Source organism: Cydia strobilella, chromosome 9 (genome assembly GCF_947568885.1).
Source record: "Cydia strobilella chromosome 9, ilCydStro3.1, whole genome shotgun sequence".
Lineage (NCBI taxonomy): Eukaryota > Metazoa > Arthropoda > Insecta > Lepidoptera > Tortricidae > Cydia > Cydia strobilella.
The window spans coordinates 6953936-6971858 of NC_086049.1; the positions used below are offsets into that span (position 1 = coordinate 6953936).

Here is a 17923-nt window from a genome sequence, read left to right on the forward strand (position 1 = left end):
ATGATTGGCTGACTTGACCTGTTATCACAATAATAAGAAATTGTTCTTTTTTATAATGAAATAAATTAGGTTGGAAAACAATATATGAACAAGTGTATGACTAAAAGAATCTGTGGATATTTATTATGATTTCCCAGTTCAATCTTATCTCCTTTTGCTTTGAACAGTTACCTTTTACCGAGGAGCAATTGCAATGCAAATATACCGCTTTTCAAGTTTAGGTTCTTACTTATTGTTTTTGAATGACGTGTAAATGTTTCCGACGGTAGACACTGAAGAAAACATTGTCCAAGTAGCACCGCAGAGTAACACATCTAGTCCATCCAAACATGCCCAAAGACCAGAAAGTTCTGAAGGGGCCAAACAGCATAATAATAAAGAATCAGTCACAATGTTGATTAAAGAAATGGTATTTTTTGGCGCTTTAGCGTTAACGACATATGGTGCTCTTCATAATTCGTAAGTTCTCTTCTTTGTTTTTATATTTTATATTTATTAATTAGATATTGTTGTAATATTTTTCTATTTACAGGCCTTCTAAGATTTCAAAGCATCCCAAAGCTACGAAATTCTTCAGTTCGGATTCACTAGTAACAGATTGGCATAAAGGGCAACTAACTAATGCCCATGCCACCATTAACAATGTTGATTTATCCTTTGTCATGTACTATGCTCCCTGGGATGCAGAGTCCCAGTATGTTAGAGGGCAATTTGAAGAGGCTGCAACAGTATTAAGTGATCGCGTAAGTATTCATTTATATGTCCACATCATTTCTTTTTAAGGACTTTTGAACAGTGATTTTGACTGTAAATTGGTGATTTTTAATACTCACTTTATTTCACCAAAATTGGTATCTAGTTATGTACACTACATTATTTTTCCTAATTGTTTACAAATATTGTTTTAATTTTGGTCTTGGGAAGATACATATTTTTTCAATTCTTGTACAAACAGCAACACTCTTAACTAAGTGTGGTTGTGTTTTTAAGTTTAGTAATAATAATACTACAGGCGGGAAAAATGGAGCAAAATAGTAATAGATTGGTATCCAAGAGGTTGTACATGGGGCCAGAGGAGACCTTGAACAAGATGGGAGGATGAACTCAAACTCACAGCGGGCCCGAACTGGAGAAGAGTGGCCCACGACAGACCTCAATGGAAAGAGCTAGAGGAGGCCTTTGCCAAGCGGCACACTGAGCTACGGGACATACTCTAGCTCAGAATAAAAGGGCTAGATAGATAGATAGATAGAATAATAATACTGACCCCGATGGACTTACATCTGAAATAAACCATGTTTTTTACTGTCCATCGGTGGACCTTTTATGCCATTTGTAATAAGATTTACAAACTGTCGGTTAACAGTGTGGGCGATGGTACCTAGGTCCTGTAACTGGTTCAGTGTTATTAGCATTAATCAATTACATAATTTATAGGTGCACTTCTCAGCGATCAACTGTTGGAATCCGGGGAGTGAATGTAGGCTGCAGCACAACAAAATACCTTCATGGCCAATTTTGATTGCTTACACAAGTACTTCGAGGGGTGTTCTTTATAAAGGTTTGATATTATTTGTTTTTAGGGTTCCGTATCCAAAGGGTAAAAACAGGACCGTATTACTAAGACTCCACTGTCCGTTTGTCTGTTACCAGGCTGTGTCTCATAAACCGTGATAGCTAGACACACAGTTGAAATTTTCACAGATGATGTATTTCTGTTGCCGCTATAACAACAAATGCTAAAAAGTGTGGATCCCTTGGTGGGCGAGTCCGACTTGCACTTGTCCGATTTTTATTTATCAAAGTTGTTTAATTAGGTACTCTAAAATCTTGCAATTCTTTCTAAATTAGACTCACTTCGAGATTCAACTTCAAATTCAAAATGTTTGATTTACAAATATAGGTAGTACATACAGTGATGGTAATCTTACAATAAGTGGAGTCGCTATATTTGACCAACAGGCATGCAAAAAACGTGTGTACATATGTAGGAGCAATTTTAATTTTAAATATATTGTATGTTTAAGATTAAAATCATTCCAAGATATAGGTTGTCTTAAATCTAAATTAAAACATTGTGTAAAAACTATGAATAGAAATAAATATCAGAGAATTAATGACAGTTACTATTAAAAAGACTAGTATTACAATATTAAAACCCGGATGCCAAAAAATTAAAATTTATATAGTAAAATAAAAATACTCCCAATGTCAAAGTCAAATAATGAAAAAAATAAAAAATAAACATTTAAATAATCCGAAAGACAATAGTAGCATTTATCTGTTAAGAATGTCAACAATGCTCGTTTGAATTCAATTGTTCTCTTATTGTTCCATATTGTGTCATACATAGTCATAGAAACAATATGTATGCTGAAATTGCCGAATGAAATAAAATGAAATGCTTTAGTAATAAACATTATTGTTTCAGGTCCAAGAGATGCTCATAGTATGGTTAGGTTCTTGGAGTTAGTAATGAAACCTTTAGAAAGGATCTCGGCAACTGAGGATCTTGTTCAACTATTGTCTATCTGTGATGTAAGTGATTTTTCATTCAGATTATCAATTATAATTTTATTAGAGTACTGAAAAACTCATTTGAATTGTTATACTATAGTTGAGTTGGGAATCCATACATGAAAACTACCCAATTAAGGTTTGGTATACGAAATCTTAATTCAATAATTACAGGCGACGAGTATAAAAATGTTTATTTCCAAATATTTTCAGGCTGTAGCTGTAGGATATACTCCAATAACCGATACCTCGCGCCACTACAACACTTGGTACCACGTCGCCGTCAAAATACGGGAGTTTGACTTCATTGGCGAAGTCTGCTTCGGTGTTGTGACATCTGAGGACCTGGCTATTGATCTTGGAGTTAACAGTGTGCCAAGTGCTAGACTGATGTTATGGAACGATACAAAGGTATGGCATTGACATAATTTTTATTTATTTTTTATTTTATTGATGCAAAAACTTACACAGCATTGCAGCAAACTAATACACTGTGAAATTTAAAACAGACAGTAGGTACAAATGCAAAAATTAAAAACGAATACAAAACAGATTCACGTTTATTCATCCTCTCACAGAACTTCATACACTCTTTACACAGATCCGTCCAACTACTTGCAAATACATCACATTCCGGTGCTGATGCGAGGCTGAGGGGCGCGTTATATAGTAGTTTATATGTATACTGTTGTACTTGACTCGAGTTTGTTTAGACATACCACATTTTGCATTGAGTTGGTATGAAAAAATGTTATCGAAATAATTTCCTACATTAATTTTTAAACCAATTCAAATTCAGTAAACTTATCAAGATATTTGTGCCTAAATACGATCAAGAATACATTATTAGTATGCTTGGGTTTCCTCCCAAACACGTTGTTTTCATAAACAAAAAAATTACTGTGCAGGAAAACTGTATAAATTGTTTTCCTTTCAATGGTTTATTTAGAGTAAATGAAGTTCGCTAGATCGCGTTATAATTGTAATACTTAAATTAAGTTATAAAAATCAGAGGACCCACCGCGAACACTGAAGTTTCGCAAATTTCGAGCATCTTTCTCGGTCACTCTGATCACGCCCTTTTTGGAGTAAAAGATGCCCGCAATTTGCGACCTTCTGTGTTTGCGGTAGACCCTCAGATCCTCTAATAATATCTCCCAAAAATGATACCGTTAGATCGTCCACTCTGTTTAGTGGCAATTCGTGAACCTTATTTCAGAGATTTAAGGTCCAACCATGGACAGTTAAGTGTTCCTGTTAAAACCTACGATAAACTTTAATTCAAAACGCAACTTTGTTCAGTCATTAGGCGGGTCCACACAGAACGAGCGGCCTCGCAAGGAAAATGCCACGAGAAGCAGCTCGTTCTGTGTAGACGTGCCTCGAGCACTCAAGGCCGCATTGCCTCGGGCGAACCACATCTCCACCGACCGAGCTGTTTCGCGCGGGAATTTCCTCACGAAGTAGCTCGTTCTGTGTGGACCCGCCTATTAGGTTAGCTCCCTTGCATACAAATGTTATTATTAATTATTAATGTTAATATTTTTTTTATTGTTTATACGTTTTTGAACACAGGAATATGTACTAGAAGAGAGTGAAAACACCTGGAACGAATCTTCCCTAATCAACTGGGTTTTAGAGAATTTCTCGCAACCCGTGGGGAGAATCGTGCCTATGTGGAGAAAAGCCTTCACCTTCGAGAGATACGTGGACGGCAGCCCGCTGCTCATACTCTTTACCCCACTTAACCCTTTATACGAACAACTGCCATCTTATTCATTGGTAAGAACATATTTTTACGCAATTGGAAATTAATCAATATTTTTCGTTTATAACAGCACTTCTGCATGAAAAAATAACTTATAATTTGTCTCGATTTAACGTAGTTCCAGCTTAAAATGGAACAATTGTAAAAGCGTTACCGATGCTCCTCAACTAAGCTATCAACGCACCAGGATGCGTAGCCAACGTGCAATCGCTGACGCTCCGTAGCGAACGAAACGCAACTGTCACTGTAGCACAAGTGTTGAAGAGTGGTAGAAAGAGATGAGTACGATACGCTACGGAGCGTTAACGATTAACACGTTGGCTACGCGCTCAGTAAGAGTCGAGTCAATGTTCCATCACTTTACAGTACGTACATATGGTGCTACTTTACCGCCCTTGTACGGTAATTAGCACTATACGTGCCTATGTCGAAAATTTAAAGAGTATGTACTGTAAAACGTTTTACGATACACTTGCGAATAGGTAATTCGGAACTCTTGTCGATTTAAAATACTCCCTTCGGTAGTGTTTTGTTTTATCGCCACTCCTTGCGAATTTCTTACTTTTCGCACTTGTATCATCATGTATTACCGCTCGAGAGATCCACAATCCTCTCGATATTTTTTACGCAACCGTTAAAGAAAACACAAGTTATAACTTAAAAGGAACAAGTGTGTAACCTAATATAAAAACGGTATGTTTTTAGCTAAGGGAAGTAGCGATGGAATATTATAACTGCAACCACAACGACAGCCTAAACTGGACCTCCGAGCTCGTTAAACTTCAACAAGTCCAACGCCTCATGTACCAGCAAAAGGACTTCCTCAAATACTGCGAAAACTACAAATTCAAAACACCCTCAAGGAAAACTAATCCCTTATACAGGAAAGAAGTGGTATCTCACAACAATAAGTATCCTTGGAACAACAATACCCAACAGCAAAAAAACCAGAAGGGAGAATTGTTCAATTATTTGTTTAAAGGTTTTGATATATCTAAAGTAGTGGGCAGTGATGAGAAGTCTTACCTTATGTCTACGCTAGGCTTGGTAGAGGAATGTTCGGCGCCTGTGATGCCGGCAGAGAAGAGTTTCTATGATGATTATGAGCAGTGCCAGTTTACGGAAAAAGAGAAGCTTGATAATGAGCCCTTATTAGAAGAGGAAGAGTAAGTTTCAAGACACCACACTTTCATGTAACTAATGACTGTGTGACAACATTTTTAAAGCTCAGTGGCATTTGATATTATGTGTTACATAAAAGCATATCGCTTAAATCTAAACGTGTAAAGTTTCCAGACAAAAGGTTCAATAAGGTCGATTAATAATTGATTATTTATGACAATACCATTTTATAAACTACTGATATTTTGCTAGAGTCAAACCATGAAAAGTCTGCAGAGATTTTGACAGCACACGCAGTGCAGGTGTTTTTATGGTTCCGTACCTCAAAAGGAAAAAACGGAACCCTTAAAGGATCACTCGTGCGTCTGTCTGTCTGTCTGTCCGTCTGTCACAGCCTATTTTCTCCGAAACTACTGGACCAATTAAGTTGAAATTTGGTACACTTGTATAAGTTTGTGACCCAAAGATGGACATGTAACGTAAACAAATTAATTTTAAATACGGGGGCCACTTTTGGGGGGTAAATGAGAAAATTAAAAAATAAAGTTTGTCAAACTATGTCGTGTTACATATCAAATGAAAGAGCTCATTGTGAGAATCTCAAATATATATTTTTTATAATTTTGATAAACAGTTAGAAGTTATTCAAGAAAATAGGCAATAAATGACCCCCCCCCCCCCTTTATCTCCGAAACTACTGGGGTCAAAAGTTTTGAAAAAAATACACAAAATAGATCTTTACCTATAGATCACCGGAAAACCTACTAGAAATGTGCAGTCAAGCGTAAGTCGGACTTAATTACTTAGTTTTTGATCCGACCCCTACGGGTTTTTTAAAGACATTTCACATGAAAAATACATTGTTTTAATTGTGTAATGTACGGAACCCTTGGAACGCGAGAGAACGCGCTATGAAATAATGATGTATAAATAACATGTGCACTGTGTCTGTTGTCAAAATCTCTGCAGACTTTTCTTGGTCTAATTCTATGAAGATAAACAAGTTTGGGAACAAATCAAATTATTTTATTAAATATTTTGATTTGTGTTTTTTTTAAGTAGTCACACTACTATATAGGTATATAAATTAAAAACTGTAATAGATGTTATATTAAAGAAAAAGTGACGAAGCCCTCCAGTGGTGAAGGCCGGATTCGAACCGCGCGGCGTCTTTAGCTATCGCGGCTAACGCCATGAACCCCTAGGCCACCTCGCCACGGCGAGGTTCGAATCCGGCCTTCACCACTGGAGAGCTTCGTCACTTTTTCTTTAATATATGACATCTATTACAGTTTTTAATCTATGAAGATAATTTAAAGTTTTAATTATAACACAGTTTTATTTAAATATATTAATAACGGGTCACTCACGTATTTTAACTCGAAAAACGCTCGACATGTTACACTCCGTAACCGTGTACTCCGTGTCCGTGTATATTATTTAAAGTTCCCCACTTGCAAAATATTTATAAAATAATTATAGATTGAGAACCACAATGTTGCCGTTTGAAGACGACCCGTTTTCCCCCGAAAACCTCATCCAAGATAACGTACAACATTTCTGCAAACTCATGCGATTCGCCAACACGTGGGGGCCACCAGTGTACCCACAGCGCGTGACCACCAATGTTTCGCACATACACGGTCTCGCGTGTGCTCACAACTCCAGTCTGAACATGTTAGCGGTTGACAGCGTGAGGAATCATCACTTTGCGGAGTTTCTTGGCATAGACATTAATAGCAAGAAAGATAAAACGGCAGTTGTCATATTGGATAGCAAGGTAGGTGGTCTCGTTTTCGCGTTTTAATATACGATCGCTGCTGGCAGTAAAGTATTAGAAACTTTTACTTTGCTACGTAATGACCACTTTGCACTCATAGTGTTAGTGTTGTTATTGTGTTCCTGCAGGGCTAGCACATGATTGGAGCGAGAGTATCTCGCCGCGACATAGACTACCCGTCCCTCTTTAATTCATACAGTTAGTAAAAGACAGGTAGTGTATCTCGCGGCGAGATACTGTCGCGCCAATCATGTGCTCGGCCTACTGCCGGTAAGGTTGCCAGAGCTCAACGATGGTGCGGAGTGTTAGGGTCGGCAACGCGCATGTAACACACAGGGAGTTGCAGGCGTCCATAGACGACGAAGACTGCTTACCATCAGACGGGCCGTATGCTTGTTTGCCACCAACGTAGTATATATATATATATATATATATATATATATATATAAAAACATTAAATGCAAGGAAGACAAAAACTTCTAAATTAAGAAAGCGCTTTTTGGCAATACTCATACTCATTTAATGATAATATTCTTAAAATATTACATGTCAACATCAGAAAATAAATTGGCAATATGACCGTTATTTTATTGTTGTGCGTTTCTATGCAACTGCTTTGTATTTGTATAAGCGTTCAGTTCGCAATTTAATTCTAAATTAAACCTTATAGTCGAAGCAGTAAAATCTATATCTAATTTTCATACAGGTAAATTCATAATTGCTTTTGTTCAGGCATGCAGTAGGTAACTATATATAATTGTTAGTCTGAACAATTGGAGTCGTGTCGTGGTATTGCTTTACATTCCTGCGCATAGCTTCGTTTTATTACGCTTGTTATCGACATGTAGGTATATATCGTATTTCCTTATATTAGTGTACTAAGGTCATTCCGCATTTGGGGTTATAAAAAAAAACATTGATAAAAATGTATGTCAATTAATCAAATCTTGTACCTTAAATCATTTTTTGACAGAAACTTGTTGAATGCTACTTTGCATTTTTACTTTGAATTTCTATTAACATTTTTGCATTTCATTACGGGACATATGATAAAAAATCTTAATATTATTTTGCAGCACGAAAGCCAGTATCTGTTGTCAGAACAATACTCAGCCAAATCCCTAAGAGATTTCATTTTCAACTTCACCTACAAGAGTTTGAAGCGTTCGCTCCGCACGTTGGTGGACGATGCGGACCGCACGCATTACTTCGGGTCGGATGGCGAAGTGGAACAGATGGGCATAGATGAGCATACTGTACATGTGTTGGACCTTACTACGCATAGTTTTAGGCGACTCGTGAGGAAACCGGAGATGGTAAGTTTCTTACTAGACTTAGCTAGGTCGTGAGTCGCTTAACTTCAAACTAAAGGGGGGGATAGACACATAAATTTAAAAGTAAAATACCTTAAATACCCTACTCTACTCCACTCTGTGAGGACTCTCTCTAATCTACTCTTGAGGGTGCGGAGTGTTAGGGTCGGCAACGCGCATGTTACTCCTTTGGAGTTGCAGGCGTACATAGGCTACGGAGACTGCTTAGGCGGGCCGTATGCTTGTTTGCCACAGACGTAGTATAAAAAAAGACTGGATTATGAGTACCGTCAACCGGGGTGAATAGGGACGGCCGGGGTGAATAGGGACAAAACCGTAATTGTGATTTACCTGACAATTTTTCACAAAATACCCACAGAAATCGTATCATACAAAATCTTCTATTATTTTCAATCAAATAATACAGTTTGTGTGAGTATTTTCTCAGAAATTATCAGGTAAATCAGATTTAAAGTTTTGTCCCCCGGGCATATTCACCCCGGGCCCCGGTGAACGTTATATCAGGGGTTTAATATAATTTTAGTCTAATTTAATTTTAATTTTAATCTTAACTGTAATATAATAATTTTATGATCACCTTATGTATTCAGGGACCATAATTTTATATCCGCAACGCAGGCTTCGTCAGGTGAACACAAACTCACTATCCGCAACAGGCTTCGTCAACTTACTTACTCTAAAATTATGTACATTAAAAAACCCTACAAACAAAACACCCCCTCTAACTCGCCGCCAGCAGGCAGTGTGCCCAACAGGCTGGCTGCATTTCCCCGTTGAATAGCGATGCTAATTCTCTGGGCAAAATACTGGCCAGCCCTTTGGTCGCCCGTGGCATCCACCAAACGCGACGCCAAACCCTTATATAAGCGCCGGGCGCTGGGTCCCCACGGCCCTAACGTTTCGACCCCAAAAGGCTCAAATATGTAGCCACTGCCGAGCGTGCTGTACTTGCGCCGTTTGTTACCCTCGGCCGTTGAGGCCGCATGCCCAGCCCCAGTGCTGGTGCCCGGTAAGTGGGACGTGGCAAAAGTGTCTACGCACGTAGCGTCCCAAACCAGAGGCCGCCCCATACTCCAGGGCACCAGCGTCATGCCGTCGGGCCTCTTGCCGTCATCCCTCGCCAAACCAACAGGCTCCAGTATAGCCGGCACCTTTACGCTGACAAGAGCCCTTCGGATGACATCGTTTAAACTGGCATGACGAGGAATCCGACCAGCACTCCTGCTACAGGAGAGGCCATGATGACCCAGGCTGTCTACCATTGAACCACATTGACAGCGATGCGGGACATTAGTCACTGCCCCTACCCGCAAACTGGCAGCCAGACGAAAAGTGACATTATCTAGGAGCGTACCTATCAACGGAGAAGGTAGGGCTAGTAACCACTGGCCAGACTCCCATTCCGCAGCAGCAAGAAGACGAGCACGCTCTGCCAAGCTAGTTGACGTATCAAAAAGATTATTCCGTACTAGCTGACAGAGCGGCTCGTCCCACTGCCTCTGCGAGCAAAGGTTGGCAGGTAGGTCGACGTTCGGGCAAGACACTGACCACACATTCTTAGCCTCGGCGCAGTACGCCGGCTCTAGATCCCCAAATGAAGAAACTAAAATACCCCCTATCAATCCCTGCGCGCTATGCACCGAAGCCAAAAAAGCAGGCAACGCCACACTGGAAATATTACGGATTCCCAAGCCACCGAACCTAATAGGCAGAGTAGCCTGGCTCCAGCACCTTGAATCAAAAGAAATGTTAAGAATTGACGCCAGGGAATCCTTTACCAACTCGTCTAGCTTCGAAAGAAGATTAGGGAATTTCCAGAAGTGACTACAACGAAGAACGTATGTAAACTTAGGTACAAAAAGGCAATGTCGAATGATGGTGTAAGCCGTGTGAACGTTAATCTCCAATAGGCGGTCCGAAACTGACTTGAAATTCTGAATTTTGTCCTCAACATAATTATCAAAAGATTGATCCAAAACGGGAGACCCAAGGAGGTTAAGCGTGCTCTCATCCACAATTTTTATTCCAGGAGCAACCTCTCTAAACTTGTCGACTATACTTTCCTTTTCCAGGTTAGTGCTGGAAATGAAAAGTTCACACTTCGAGAAATTCAGAGAAAGGCCAATGGAACCAAAATCTGACGTCAACCTCTGTAAGTCACCCAAAACAGTATCCACGTCACCCCCAAGAGTGACGTCATCCAAGTACCAAACATTCAATTTAGATTTGAGTTCTTTTATAATGGGATGGATGGCAAGACTAAAAATTGCTGGACCCAAGGGATCACCCTGTTGGCAGCCAACAGACGAGGCTAAAAGATTTGACTTAAATAACAGTTTAGATGGAGAGCTGTAACATTGCCAAACAAAATTGTACGATTCCGGAATTTTCTCCCGGACCTGTGTCAGGAGGGTACCTCTGTCAACGGAGTTAAAAGCATTCGCAACATCCACCTTTAACAGCACTTCCCCACCCAAACGCCCCAAATACGTTCGAACTGCGTGGACAGCGGCCTCACAGCCACTTTTCGATCCGAAACCCACCTGAATGGGACTGAATTCCTTACCCAGCCTCTCCAAGTTATAGCGACAGGCAATTTTTGCAGCTAGGCGACGAAAAGTGGTCCCAACAGCAATGGGCCGTATACCACCGTCCTTTTTTAGAAGAGCGCATAGATTGGCACCATACAAGATGTCCGTGATACTGGTTGGCACCCCACCCGCAAGCATTTTATTTACGAGGGCCGTCAAGTTCTTCAAAAGATCGTCACGAGTACCATTACAATCACTACTCAAAAGGTCCTTGAGGTGCTGCGGGGTAAGACCGTCCAAACCCCCCGCAGAGCCATTTGGGAAGGACATGACAGCCCCTAAAACGTCTTGTGCCGTTACTTGAAACGCCTCATCACTGGCTTGCGGGGGGTCCGGGAGAGAAAAGTCAGCCGCCGGAGGAGGATGTTTCTCTCTCAGTGCCGCAAGGGTCTCAGGACTAACTGAAGCCACGACATCATTGGAAAACAACAAGCGAGCTGCTCCCTTAATGTTACCATCACACACCTTACTTTCCACTAATTTGGCCGTATTTAATCTACGATCCCGATGTGGAAGAGGTCGAGCTAAAGAACCATTAAGGCAATTTGCCTTAACTTTACTCGTAAGCGAACTTCGTCCCTGATCCTTGGAATGAACATGCAACACTCTGAAGGCGAAAGTTAAAAGTTGCTCCCAGGCATGAACCGAATTCTCAGACACGACTGCCCCAATGGTCCCTGCCAAACATTTTGAAACTGCGACACGAGCGCCCCTCGGGATACGCTTAAGAACGGGAAGGGTATCTTTAAGGCCACTAATAAATTGCCAAAAAGGAGGGCCAGGAACGTGTGGTTGTAGTTGTACACTACGAGTAGGCCCGGGGTCAGAAACATCAGGAACCGAACATGGGATGTGCGGTCTATGCACCTTCGTAATATGCACGTTGAGACCCCTGGTACCTCTGAAAAACCGGGTTTGGGGGCATTGTGGGCAGCGCACGTTACTGTCCAACGACGCAGAAAGAGCGACGCCATCGACGGCATCAGTTGCAAGCAGAGACATTGTCAACAAAAATACTAGACTACCAAATAAAAATGCATAAAGCTCAAAAAAGGCTATTACAATTAACAAAGGCGCTTATACCTAATTCTGATTAAAAATTAAAATAATAAATAAATTAAAACAAAAACCGATTTAAACATGTCAAAAATAAAACAGAAAATAATTACAACAAAATACGCTATCAAATTAAAACTGTAAATGTCATCCCACAATAAACCCAAATAACACGCCAACCCTTAAAAACACTAAACTAATCTATACAACTACAATCAATATATACAATCTATATAACTTATACTATCATCCAAAACTTACAATTAACGAATTACATTCATACATAAAGTTATAAAATTTATCGTTATTATTCCAACACAACAAAAGAGAGAGAAGGAAACAGACGTCAACCCAATAAATTACAAAAAATAAATTCTATTTCGTCAAAACCTACAAACAAATTCAATCGACTTTAAGTCTATTCAAATTCGTAGTGAAAGCACTAAACAATTAATAATAAAAAAAATATTAATACAATAAGAAATGTCAAACTTTAACGCACTACTACAAAAATTTACCTTAAAACAAAATTAAATCACTAATAATAAAATAAGACAACCTAATATAGGCACCTTAAACACAACACAATATATGTATAAAAACACAATTAAGATTAAAAGTTGGTGAATGTCATTATTGTAAAAAATTTGATAACTATCCCCATGCAACAGCACTTAAAAATACAAAATGTCTCAATGAAAGTTCATAAACAGGCTGCTTGAAGTTGACGCGCATGCTACTAGGAAACAGCTTGCCGGCGCCCTCTCTCGACACACTACCAACGTAACACGTTCGTCATGCAGCATACATAACAATAGCTCCGTCGACGACAACTAACTTCTACATTCGTACAGTAAATAAATCCAAAAAGTTCATCGTTGCTGGGGATCGAACTCGGGACGCTGATGCTTTCACAGCCAAAAGGAGTGGCGTATGCCACTAGACCAAACGGACCGATATAAGAACTGCGAATTTAAGAGTCTTATTACTACAGCTCAAAGACGTTGCCCGTTTGCCGTCACGACCCACGTTTAAGTTCACCCTCAAAAATAACAAGATAAAAAAAAATAGCACAAATCACTTCAACCAATAAATTGTAACTTTATTCCTTTTTGTACACCACAACACTACTTAAAGTTCCAGCACCGCAGTCCTGGTGTTGATTTGCGTAAATAAAAACTCCGTGTTATGTTCCTCTGCACTTCTTCTGCCTCCGTACCACTCCGGGTTTATTTAAGTTTTTAATACTCATGTGCACACTTTCACTGCGAGATAACATTGTCGCCCAAAAATCAAGCACTATTCTTTAAGTTTAACTCGTTTTATAGCGCTAAGGCAGCAGCTTTCCATTTTTAACAACGAAAATAACTCGGAGCTGATGTGTTTACGTTGACTGCAGCGCCATCTTTTTTCACGTTATATCATAATGTAACGTTACAGTTAACAATAGTGGCGGTATGCGGCGGGCTGTGCAGCGCGGCGACGACGCGCGCGGCGCTGGAGGCGGCGCGGCTGCTCGCGGCGTGCGGCGTGCCGGCGCGGGCCGCGCGGCTCGACGCCGGCCGCCACGACCTAGCCTGGCACTACACGCCCGTCACCTACCCCTCCATGTTCGTCTTCTCCCCGCACAGGTAATATTCATTATTTTTCTCAATGCTTCATCATGCTATGAAATATCGTGCTTATGTGCGTCAAAACAGGCTTCAAACTATCACGTTTCGGGCGGAGCAACTCGAAAGAACTGTAAAGGAATTTCATACGAAATTGAAAGCCTAGGCCGGGAAGTAATTTTTTTTAAATTTTAATGCAAACATGGCGTCTGTGTTCATGAACAGGCTAAACAGCTGAATTATATTTTTAATTTTTTTCTAGTTGCTGAATGGTTATCGGACCAAAAATATCCGCGTTAACGCCTATTAGACACGAACTAATCTGTATAACCCGCTCCATACTACGCGGCGCGAAACCACTTGCCGAATTCCCATTACCGAATGCTCGTGCTTATGGGGCCTAAGTCACCAGAGACCATAGACGGAATTGGACGGAAAATTAAAAAACTTTTGTCGAGTAGCTGGATTTTATATTTGTGATTGATATTTATAAATAAAATTTCATTTCAAGAAATTAATTGCACTCCGTCGCAATTGAGGGCGGAGGCAGAATTAGCAATTAATAACTTGTTGCCGCCAAAGTCGGAGAAATTTGTTTTTTTTTTTTGAGTGGTGTATTTCTTTATTTCATTGCATATGTTTGAAAAAAGCACTATACATGCCTGGCCGTGAAAAGGGCTTGCCGGCTTCGTATCACTATCCCTACTCAGCCGGCAAGCCCTTCTTTCCCGGCGCCTGCAGTAATGTACTAAAAGTCAGAGCTATAGAGTTAGACCGAGGTAAGTCTGCAACGATTTTGATAGCACACCCAGTGCAAGCAGGGTTCGAAATTATCCAGATAATTATTGTATTGTATCATTTATTTCAGACAAGTAGTCTGAAATAAATGATACAATTCACATTCAATTCACGATAAAAATGATACTATACAATTATAGTCTTTGATAATTATCGCGATAATCATCCGATAAATATCGGTTAATTATTCCAGGTATGGATGGTGCTATATTTATTTTCTTTGAATTTTTTGATAGTTTCTTGAGTATGCGTGAACTGTTACGGGCAGAACCTGCTTAGATAGCTAATTAGTCGTTAATTGCACTTAAACTATCGTGAGACATATTTCAAAATATTTATCAGTACGGTTTTTACTCACTATTATTTTTAGTCGCTTTTGGCGACATGTTTCGGATTCTTTGGGAATCCATCCTCAGGCATTTTTATGGAGGATTTTGAGCAAAGGGCTTTGGAGAGTTGCCCACATAGACCCAGACTGTGGCTGCGATATGTGGACGACGTGTTTGCTGTGGTGCCACACAAGGATCTGGACCCGTTACTCGAACATCTGAACGCGCGGCATGCCAAGATTAAGTTCACCATTGAGAGGGAGTGCAATGGGGCACTCCCGTTTCTGGATGTCTTGGTGCAGCGGGACGAGCATGGCCGGTTGACTCATAAAGTGTATCGGAAGCCCACACACACTGAGCGGTACTTGCAAGCTGACTCACACCATCACCCCGCACATTTGTCTTCGGTTCCACGCGCGCTCATCAATAGGGCTTTACGGCTATGTGACCCGCAGTACGTGCAAGAGGAGCTGCAGCATGTAAGGCAGGTATTAGAGAGCAATGGGTACAATTGGAGACAGAGTCAGCGAGCAGCAAGTACGGGTACATTAAGGCAAGTACAAACGGTCGAGAGAGCACCTGTCGTCTTGCCTTTTATTAAGGGGATAACGGATAGAATTGGACGCCTATTACGCCGAAGTTTTAGCATTAGGACAATCTTCCGACCCCATACCAAAGTCAGGCAGTTGCTGCGCTCTCCAAAGGACAAGGACCCGCTGGGGAGCCCGGGGGTATACGAGATACCTTGCGATTGTGGTAGGGCGTATGTCGGTGAGACCGGAAGGAATCTCTCCACTAGGTTGTCGGAACACATACGCAGCGTAAAGAACATGGACACCAGGAACTCAGCTGTGGCAGAGCATGCGAACGATATAGGCGCGTCCCATTTCATTCGTTTCGATAAAGCGAGATTACTGGTACGGGAGAAATGTTTTGTGCCGCGTAAGATTCGCGAGGCGATTGAAATTTCACGCCGCCCTAATTTCAATCGGGACGGAGGCTGGATGTTGCCACCTGCATGGAAGCCTATAATACCTAGGGTCAAGCGGCAAGTGTGTTGTGACGATCGCGGGGACATAGTGAGTGCAGTGTGCTTGACTTCGTTCGATACAGCCGCCCTACCAGACCTTCACTTGACGACTCCATCTGCGGACTGCCCCGCGCCCCCCGCCCCCGCCCCATCAGCGCGTGCGCAACGAGCGACGAGGCGGGCGGCGCGGGCAGTGCACGACGAACAACCGCCGCGGACACTCGTGCCTGAGGATGGATTCCCAAAGAATCCGAAACATGTCGCCAAAAGCGACTAAAAATAATAGTGAGTAAAAACCGTACTGATAAATATTTTGAAATATTTAGTCGTTAATTGTTAAAGTTTTCGATTCAGATGCGAGGTGCCGGACCCTCCAACGCTCACGGTTCCTATATTAGGTAACACTTTTACTGTTCGTTCATTACATGTCATTACGTGACGTCAGAAATGGATGGATATTACATTTCCACCTCAGCAGCTCGAACAAGCCTACTTTCGTCACTCCCTGGAGTGAGGAAAGTACTTTCCAAACAAACAAAGTAGCTTTTTAATTTAGTGAAGGCCATGAACTTCCACTTCATACTTTTTTTTGTTTCTCTGTATTATTCTGTGTAATTCGAAATACATTTTAACCTTTAATATGTTCTCACTACTGAGGTGAAAAATTAGGTGTGCAACACGAGAGCAAAGTTATTTTAAAACCAACTTTCTTCTCTTGTTGCACAAATGGACCCAGGGACTTATCGATCCATGTCGGTAGTGAAAGCGATGTACAGTTAAAGTGTTAATTTCCTATGGCAGTGTACTGTTTTCTTGCAGTGAGGAGGGTGAAATGAGGTACCCGCCGACGGCGCGCGTGTCTGGTAGCGGACTGTTGGCACTGGCTCTGCGCGGGTTGCGTGCGCCGCAACGTATGCGCGTACGGCTCGCACTCTGCACAAGACATCAGGTACAAAACATTGTAATATCACTGTCTAATAAAATTGTAATATGTTCAATTTCATCCTAATTCTATCCATAAACTAATTTAACGGTTTAACTCACGTATTTTTGTCACGCCGCAGTTAACGTTACGCCAAAGTTAGTTTAGGTAATATGACTCATGGCTAGGGTTTGCACGACGGATCTGAAATGTACGGGAAAATCCGCGGATCCGGATCCAGATCCGGATAATTTCATACATTTCGGATCCAGATTGCAATCCCTACTCACGGCAGTTTAAATTAGACAAATTCTATCCCTCTAGGCCGTTTTCATTATAGTAAATTGGCCCGTGGCTCTCCGTAACATCTACATTATGAATAGGAACCTCCTATGTATCTTCATCATTGAATTTTTGTTTTCAGTCCACGAAAGAAAAGAAGACTTGCCTGAGAGATATAAGAGAACACATCACAACAGTTATCGGCAGAAACCTAAAATATTGGCGTAGGACAGAAAACCGAGAACTCAAAGACGCACTCTTTAAAAGACTACAATACCTTCACAGAGTCTCTTTGGAACTGAGCCTACTCCACACGACTGACTTAGGAAATGACCATAAAGAACAATCCTTACTCGACTCACTTAGTAACTTGTCAAAACACTGGGACATTGACGTATCGGTGTTAAGAAAAAATGTTGAATCGTCGCAGAAATTAACTAGTTGATATTAGGTTTATTTTGTATATAATGTACATTTTACGATTTGTATCTATGTTATTTATTTATAGAACCTGAAAGAGCAGAATAAAAATGTTACGATAAAATGTTGTATTTTTTTGTGTGCTTGGTCATTATGGTCAAAATACTCAAAAATTATGAACTTCTGTGGGAACAGAATATATCAGGCTCTAAAATGAGTTAATGTTGATTTATGAATCGCGCCCAAAAAGTTTCTACTAAAGCTGCAATTTAAACTTACATTTCTTTTGCACATTTTAAATTCCTCTTCATACACCTAATATATCGTACTAAGTATTATACTAGTGTTTCTTGAGCTGTAGACT

The 17923-nt window shown here is 40.6% G+C and overlaps 1 protein-coding gene across 1 annotated transcript; it reads left to right on the forward strand.

The window, feature by feature from the left end:
* LOC134744146 (uncharacterized) lies at nt 1-17683 on the forward strand. Its single transcript, XM_063677848.1, has 12 exons — nt 1-459; nt 533-743; nt 1438-1561; nt 2432-2538; nt 2731-2928; nt 4093-4299; nt 4991-5451; nt 6890-7187; nt 8264-8503; nt 13609-13799; nt 16755-16884; nt 17282-17683. Exons 1-12 carry the CDS (start codon nt 254-256, stop codon nt 17582-17584), a joined length of 2676 nt encoding a protein of 891 aa, XP_063533918.1. The 5' UTR covers nt 1-253; the 3' UTR covers nt 17585-17683.
* Nucleotides 17684-17923: the final 240 nt, after the last annotated feature.